The sequence below is a fragment of the Echinops telfairi genome, unplaced genomic scaffold (genome assembly GCF_000313985.2).
Source record: "Echinops telfairi isolate 266 unplaced genomic scaffold, ASM31398v2 ScPeMD7_7409;HRSCAF=8447, whole genome shotgun sequence".
Taxonomy (NCBI): domain Eukaryota; kingdom Metazoa; phylum Chordata; class Mammalia; order Afrosoricida; family Tenrecidae; genus Echinops; species Echinops telfairi.
The window spans coordinates 11223561-11232782 of NW_022111309.1; the positions used below are offsets into that span (position 1 = coordinate 11223561).

Below are 9222 nucleotides of genomic sequence, written 5' to 3' on the forward strand. Positions count from 1 at the left end.
GATGGGAAGAAAAAATGTTAAGTAGATCATAGAATTATATTAATTGGTGTGAAAGGAGAAATAATAACAATAAGGGGCAATCAGCACAAAATCAATAAGATAAGGAAAAGATGGAGACTTTTATACAGATTATATACAATGGTAAATTCTATTATACACATAATTCAGCATTGATGATAATAATAATAATAATAATATACTAAAACCAAAACTAATCTCTCTGCTATCGAGTTGATTCTTATTGATAGTGACCCTATACGACAGAGTAGAACTGATCCTCTGGGTTTCTGAGACTATAAATCTTTTGGGGAGTAGAAAACCTCACCTTTATCCCATTATTAGTAATAGCAAACATCAATCTATAAGTGGACACTCTGGCAGGCAGGAGAGATGAATATATACAGTAGTTAATAGGACTATTTGTACCTATGTGTTTACATGTGCTGTAAATAAACCCATGTATACAGTAGAGCAGACTTGAGCAAAGTTCTGTAAACTCCTCAGCCTTCACAAAGCACCTTGAGGGAATGAGCTCCTGGACCTGCGATTTCGGAACTCTGTCTTGGGGACACTGAGGTCAATCGTCATTTCGCAGTGCACAAAGATGATGCTCTACATCCTACCTTATTGTGTACTGACTGATCTCTTAACTCTTATTAAAGACAATATGAGTAAGTAAGATAGTGGTTTTCTTGGAAAAGGTAGAGGAGATGATGGTGGGGAAAAAATAAGGGGATTTCAGGAGCCTTGTGATTTAAAAAATCACAAAAGAATCAAAAAAGATAGAGGAATACATAACTATTTGGGGGGGGCAAAAAAAATCAAAACGCTAAATCTCTTGCTATCAATCCAACATCGACTATCTTCTCACTCACTGCCATCGAGTTGATGCCAACTCAATGCCGACCCTATGGGACAGGAAAGAACTGCCCCTGTGAGTTTCCAAATTTGTACCTCATCATGGGAATAGAAATCGCCATCTTTCTCCCACCAACTGTCTTACAAAGTGGAGTTTCACCCTCGAGTCTTCCTGGCTGTATTTATATGAAAGGAGAGCACAGACCTTTCTTCTTCAGTGCCACTGAATGGCCTCAAACTGCCAACCTCTAGATCAACAGTCCAGTGCCAACTGTTCATACCATCTAGGAAAGAAGGAGTAAGATTTTTCGGTGTGGCTCCTGGTCAGCACAGGGAACTGCAGGGAGATGGGTGACTGACGTAATACTAGAGGTTCTTGATGATGGCATTATCAGCTTGCCGTCATCACTGTGTGGCTGCGGCCAACAGCGACGTCCTAGGCATCCTGGATGTTTCTGGTTTAGACGCCAGCCACGGTACAAAAATCCTGAGGGAAGCCTAGGGGTGGAGTTCTATGAGTGAATCATGCAAAAAAAACACACTCATATCTCAGAGTTGATGTCTCTTACTTTCAAAATTTAGTTTATTCCCAAAATGTAATATTGCAAAGAGCATGTGATGAACATCTTTAGACATAAAGCTGTTTCTTCATTTCAGATCACTTCCATGAGTGTAATCCCAGAAACCGACTTTTAAGGGTTATGGATATTGTGAATTGTGCAAAGTGATCCTTTCTTAAGGGCGGGAACCACTTTATATTCCTTCCCGCCGTGTTGAGTGTGCCTGTGTCGTTGCACTCAATCGCCGTTATGGGATAGCCTCAATCTTGACATTCTATTAATCTGATAGGATAAAAATAGCATCTCATTGCTATTCTAATTTCCATGTTGATGATGAGTGAGGTTGAAAAATGTTCAAATGTTTGTTCGTCACTGAAAGGGCTCTCTTTTAAATTGTCATTGTTCCCCTCTCTCTTAATTTATTAGAAACAATGCTTTGCTACCTTTGTACAAGAACTCTCTTTCTACGAAGGGTCTCACTCTTTGTCCTTTTTGAAGCAAGTGCTTTTCATGGCTTATATGCATTTTAAGCAATTTTGAGAGAAACTATGTTTTTTTTTGTGAAGAATTTTGAAAATGTTTACCTCATCCTTATTCAAAAATGTGATTGCTATTTATTTGTTCCTCTTATATGTTTTATGATTTAGGTTTGTTTTGTTTTTGCAAAAGAACAAGATCAGTGCTTCATAAATGAACATATAAAACTGAGGCTTAATAGAAAGTTTTAATTTATATTTTGTTTTGTTCATCTGCTTGGAAATTCTAGTGCAGCTATTGATTGCCCATTTTAATAAGGTACTTACGGTCCAAAGCAATTATGCAAAGGACATAATCAGAAACATAAATAATGAAGAATCAATGTTCTTTCCTTTCCTTCACTATTTACATAAAGAGATGTTTATTGTTCCTCGGGAATTGGACACAACCTGTTTTAAAAAAAAACATTTTTTAAACAAAAATGTATGTATGCACTTGTTGATTTGGATAATAGAAATAAATTGAAGGGTGGATTATTAAAATCTACTGTTTTCTCGGTAACTATACACAGTACCTGGCATCTCTCTGATGAATTCTAGTCCAAAGGATTTCTTTGAGTTGCTAACCAAATATTCAATGACAAGGACTAGCATAATTTTACAGCACAAATGAAAAGGCCAGGCTGACTCTCCAGGCAGTAGACTATTTATCACTGTTTGCTGAGGTGGAGCAAGTACATAATTTTTTTGATCCAGTTGACACATTCAATTATCTTCTAAAAGTTCCTATCTCAAGGTTCCTTTCAGCCATTTATTGGACACAAAAAATATAATCCATAATTACAGATATGTCATGTGCCTTATATCAAAGCCCAACACCCCCTTTCTAAGGCTCCTCATCTTCCAAAATAGAATAAGAAAACCCATGCTTGGCCATTGTTTTAGTGATCTAGTGCTGCTGTAACAGAAATACCACAGGTGGATGTATTTAACAAAACAGAAATTTATTTTCCTACAGCTTAGGAGGCTAGAAGTCTGAATTCTGAGCATCCTTCTCAACTCTGGAGGAAGATCCTGTCTCTTCTGATTCTGTCTCTTGACATCCATCTTGAACCATCCCTCCCTTCCCTGGCTTATTTAATCTCTTTATATCTCCAAAAAAGATGGACTCAACCTTCACTCGTTAAATTTATAATTCAATATAACTCAGCGCGTCCTTTGGATATGTTATCAGGAGAGACCAGCCCCTAAGAAGGAGAACATGCTTGGGAAAGTAGAGGGGCATGGAAAAAGAGGAAGACCCTCCACAAGGTGGACTGACACAGTGGCTACAGCAATGGCCTCCAACAAGGAATCACTGTGAGGCTAGCACCAGGCCACGTGGTGTATTTTGTTCTGCTGTAAGGGGCCATCATGAGTTGGAACTGACCGGATGGCACCTAACAGCAACCACAATGGTAAAGGAGGAGGTATCCTTGGAGCATGATGCTGCTTTAGGATCTATCTAAATGAAAACCAATTAAAAGTAGAATGGGAACCTTAGGGGCAGTGAGTTTGTGTGATTGAAGTAGGACAAATGAGGAAAAAGGGGATGGGAATAAGTGGACAACCTGAAGAATGTTATCAATTCACCTATAGAAATAATTGAGATGGCTCCTGTTTTGCTGTGTGTATATTCAGCTATAACAACACATTCTTAAAAAGAGAAAAAAATTTAAAATGGATGAGAGATGGCAAGCAGATTGTATAGACAAATACATCTGGAAAATACCTTCTTTTTCTTTCGTTCTTTAAATCGAGTTCAATAACCTTTCTCTCATGTTCATGTTCATAATCCTATGAAAGAATGTCTAATGGCCTGGTTTAATCTCAGTTGCACTGTTCTTTTCAGGTTACCCATCCTAACACAGCTAGAGAGAGCCCAGTGATGCAATGTGTAGGTCACTGTCATTTTATGACTGGATTAAACTAGGCATTTGATCCCAAGCCCATTGCCATTGAGTTGATCCCTATAATGAACTTACAGGCCTAGGTAGAACAATTCCGTGGAATTGCTAAAGGAATATCTTTATGGGCACAAAGAGCCTCCTCTTTCTCCAGTGAAGAAGATGGTGGGTTTGAACCACTGACCCTGTGGTTAGCTGCTCAACACTTAACCTACTCCACCATCCAGCCTCGAAAAGCAATAGCAATTTAAAAAGTTTATTTTATGTAGCTTAACACAAAGAATGCTAATATAAAGTCCACTGCTCATTGAAATATCTAAGATCCACCAAACTTATGAGAACAATTTTTCATATACCAGTTTAGGAAACCAAGGTCCAGAGATGGTCAAAGGCATCTTAAAGTCTCATAATAAAATAAGTCAAAGTACGGTAATGGTTGGTTGCTTAGCCATTGAGCTTATGCTTTGTTTACTACTAGTGTATTGCTGATGAGTCAGCACAGGACTGCTAACTACAAGTATGAGTTAGAATCAACTAGGTGACAGTGTGTTGTGTGTGTGTGTGTGTGTTTTAGAAAGAATTTTGGGAGAAAGACAGAACTTTGCAGTCATGTAAAGAATTACAGTCGCAGAAACTCACTGGGACAGGTTCACTTTGAGTTGGTATCAACCTGATGACAGTGAATTGCTTTTCTTTATTATTACTATTATTTAGCTTAAGGAAAGATTTGCACAAATGAAATAATCATTTAAATCAACAGGTGGCTGGAAAATTTAACAAAGCTTGGGAGAGTAGCTCATTTGAACCACTCTGTGTGCAGTTTCTGGCACATAATTGGCATCCAAACAAAATCAGTGGAAATAATCAAGTATGAGTATTTCACCAACCAATAAGGCTATATTATACCTGAAAGTATTATTATGTTACATATGGTAGTTGAACTATCATTCAGCAAATATTCGTTTTATTCTTCCCCCTAATCTGGATATAATATACCCTACTTGACTGATGAAGGAGCTCTGGTAGCATAGTGGATTCAGTGTTGGCTGGAAAACCAAAAAGGTTGGCTGGCCAAACTCATCCAGTGCTCTGTGGGAGAAAAATGAGGCAGTCTGTTCCCCGACAGTTTCACCATGTGACTTGATATGGCCAGTGGGAGTTAGCAGCTGTGATGCAAGCAGAAGCCTTAAATGTGCTATATTTTGGGGTTAGCTCTGGCCTCCATGACCCATCAGGAGAAGAATATGGCCCAACTAGCCATTGCTTATTGGCGTTGGCCTTGGCCTTGGAATAAACACATAGGTTGCAGACCAGCACCCAACTACCAGCCAGGAACCAAGTCTTGTCAAGTTATAACTTGGAGCAAAGCCACTCCATCAAGCCCATAGTAGTCGCACACACTCAATTTGCAAACTCCTGAATGAGAATATTGAATGATTGTAAATAATTGAGTTTTAGAATGAGCCCTGGTAGTGCTGTGGATTATGCACTGGGTGCCAATGACATGGTTCATGGTTGAAACTCCAAGTTGCTCTGCAGGAGAAAGAAGATAGTTATTAGAAATGAAAAGAAGCAGTTCTATTGTCCTGTAGGGTTGCTATGAGTCAAAATCTACTTGCAGGAAATGGGCTTGGTTTGGGTTTATTGATTTGGGGGTTGCTAGTACATAAGACTAACCTGTTAGGTACGAACCATGAACAACAAGTTTATTTACACTATAGTTAATAAACTGATGAGGATTTAACACTACATGGATGTAAAGTAACTTATCCAAGAAGATTTAACAGTTGAATGGAAGATGAGTCCAACGATAGCCTTTCTGATTCCAACACCGTTGTTATGCCTTAACAGTGAGTTCTTTGAACTTTTTCCTTGAAGTGGCAGAAAATCAAGTTCGAAGATGTTTGGTGCTTGTAAGGACAGTCATCCTATGGGCATAGAATCAAATATTTATGTCTCATCTCTCCTATTTTACTCCTGTTATCCCAGATGAGTTGTGAATGTTTGCATTTTAACTTTTGCTAAGTACTAGGCTGGTGCTGCTCTAGAAGTTTTCTCGAATTGATAAAGTGGCCTTCTGGAAAGACTAACTGGTAATTTGTCATCTAACTCCCTCAGCAAAACACCATCACGTCTAGAAGATCCATGTTTCTGGCCAGAGAAAAAGAATAAGCAAAATCACTCTTCTCATAATCAATGAAGACATGTAGTTTTTACAATAGGAATATTGCTACCTTTTAGGGTAGTGATAGCAAAGCTATATTATATTCCTACTTTGAGCAGAGGAAAATTCTATTCGAATTAGCTACTTCAAAGGTTTTTGGTTCCCCACCCCCACCCCCCATTTGGAGCATTTTCTCGAGGGCTTCAATAACATTTTAGTGTGTCCCATTATTAAAGTCTGAATTTTTTTTCATAAAATGGAAGGAAATCTTCAGTTCCACTTGTGCTGTATTCCTATTCTTTTCTATTCTATTCACCTCCCCCAAAGTCTCCCATCAATAAGATTTGGCCAAAGCCATGAGGGAAAAGTAACCTGATCTCCCAGGTTCCATCAGAGAAATTCTTAGACAGGTACAAAGATGGTGAGTTGACTCTGGCCTCTTCTCAGGCTATTTTATCTTTCTTTTGAGAATGGTTAAGAAATAGACAATGAATGGTAGAGATTGGTCACCCAGTTTGCAATATTTGGAAGGTGGGATCCCCGTAAATTTTGAGTCAATAAAATATATGGCTATCTTAGTTTCCTATAGTTGCCATAATAATATATCACATAGTAGTTGGCATTAAGGACAAGCATTTGCTTTTTCACAGGTATGGAGGTTAAAAATCCAAATCAGGGTCGTGGCTATTGCAATCTCCAGAGAGCTTTCCACAACACTGAGTAGGCCTTTGTTGCTTGTGAATGCATTATGGCATCTTCCACCCTTCTCTTTTTTCAAGACACCACTTAGAAGGATTGAATTTCCATTCAGGCCAATCCTACTCTGACTCTACTACGTCCTTATTAACACAGTAACAGAAAATCTCTGATTTCCAAACAGGGTCATATTTACAGGTATAAAGATTAGGACGTCAACCTAATGTTTAGGGGGAAGCAGAATGATGGATTTAAAACTGATAACCAACAACATCATCGTGTCACCAAATATGCATACATATATTGATCATCAAGTGCCAGACCCTGCATTTCCTGGCATCACATAAACCTGTAAACTGTGAACTCTATGTTCAAATTGTTATCACAAAAATACAGACATAGAATACATTGACAGCTCAGAGAATAGAGGACCATAATGAAATGTCTGATTGATTTATCTTTTAATACATATGGCCACTATTTATTAAGGAGTCCCCTAATCAATGACAAACATGACAAACATTGCCCCAAGTCCCAATTGTATCCATTAAGAATACAATTCACAATAGGAATAAAGTCCCCACTTTCATGACTATACCTTGAAGTCTCAGTAGATAAATCAATATAGCATAGACATATAAGGTAGTGCAAGGAAGAAAAATAAAATAAGAGGGCCACTGCAAAGCAACCTGACATACATACAGAGAACAGTGGAATTGGATTGAGAACCCAGGATTGTGGGAGCTTATATTTTTTTTACAAGGGTTCAAAATTTATTTAATGGGGAAGACCAGTTTCTTTAATAAATGATGGTGGCAAAGCTGAATATTAACGGCAGAAAAATGATACAGAGCCCATGTCCCCACAATGCACAAAGAGTAGCTCAAAAAGGATCACCTAAAATACCCTTAAAAGTACCATGTAGGGTTTTTGTTTGTGGAACGCTGCGATGGGGGACGGGAGCACAGAGGTCTGTGTGTCTGTTACCCCAAGGGCTCCGAGGCTAGAGACAGAGGAGAAGCCTGTCCAGAAGCCCTGCAGGACAGGAAAAGGAGAATCCCAACATGGAAAACCCAACATTGAAAACGGAGGAAAGCTTGAAAACCAAGAAAAGGTGGAAAATGAAGAACTGTCAACTACGAAGGAAAAGCCAGAAGCTACTGGCTCTCCGGAAAACAAAGAAAAATTAGGAACAGAAGACAAAGAAACGTTAGGAACAGAAGACAAAGGAAAGTTAGGAATATAAGACAAGGAGAAGGTAGGAATAGAAGGCAAGGAAAATTTTGGAACAGAAGACAAGAGAAAGTTAGAAATGCAAGGCAAGGGAAAAATAGGAACAGAAAACAAAGGGAAATTAGGAATGGAAGGCAAGGAAAAGTTAGGAAATGAGGGAAAGGCAGATGAGGAAATGCCACAGGCTAAGGGAAAAGCTGAGGGTGAGGGGAAGCCCATAGAAAAGCCAGCAGGTGAAACCAGGGCTGCAGCCAAGCGCCCAGCTCAGGATGATGTCCCCAGAAAAGCAAAAAGAAAAACCAGTAAAGGGCAGGCTGAGTACCTCAAGGAGTCTAAGGAAGCCATTCATGAATGCATTTGAGCGATGAGGAGAGTTCAATGAGGTGGCAAGTGTAAAGGATGAGGTGAAAAAATCCAAACAGAAATTGGGGTGCTTTATGTGGATGCAAAGAAGCTTGCAGAATCCCTTCCACACTAGAGGTCGAAGGGAACTTAGGGGCGACTGTAGGGCCCAACAGAGAGGCTTTGAAGACATTCCTTATGTGTAGGGCCCTTGAGCTTCACTTAATGTTGTGACTGATTAGAACACGATCACCCCTGCTCTCTTCATCCTTGCATTTCCCTGGCAGACATTTGCCAGACTCTGTGCTTTAACCTTATGCTGACACTTGGCTTTAGGCATCCCTCTAGGTACCAATAGCCTTTGACCCAACTCCAGCGCTCTGAGTTTCAGGAGCGGATTTCCACCCATTGCATGAAATTAAAAGAAAAACACGTATGATGCAGTCTACAATGAAAACAGTTTGCAGAACCATAAAAACAAAAACAACAAAAAGTATCATGTTCCTGGGAGAAAAAATAAAGAGAAACTTTTGGAGCCAATTTTTAAGTTTTTTAAAAGGCTAATAAGCATAATTATAAATGCATAGATGCCAGAAGACAAATTAGACAACTAGGACCTAATAAAAAATCTTTAATCAATTTATTGGGGCTCATACAATTCATCAAAATACATAGACCAATTGTGTAAAGCACACCTATACATTTGTTGCCCTCATTATTCCCAAAATTCACTTTTCTCTTGGGTTCCTGGAATCAGCTCATTTTCTTTGTTCCCCCTCCCCCTCCCTATCCCCTGCCCCTCCCATATGAACCCTTGATAATTTATAAATTATTATTATATCTTATATTACACTGCCTGGCGTCTCCCTTCACCCACCCCTCTGTGCCTGTCCCCCAGAGAGGTTATATGTAGATCCCTGTGATCAATTCCCCCTTTCTACACCCCC

General features: G+C 39.1%; 1 protein-coding gene across 1 annotated transcript; it reads left to right on the forward strand.

Moving 5' to 3' along the window:
• Positions 1 to 7649: 7649 nt before the first annotated feature.
• LOC115871843 (transcription elongation factor A protein-like 4) lies at positions 7650 to 8481 on the forward strand. The gene is given in 3 exon segments (XM_030887364.1): positions 7650 to 7863; positions 7993 to 8287; positions 8289 to 8481. Coding segments are annotated over 3 exon segments (702 nt in total).
• The last annotated feature ends 741 nt before the right edge of the window (positions 8482 to 9222 follow it).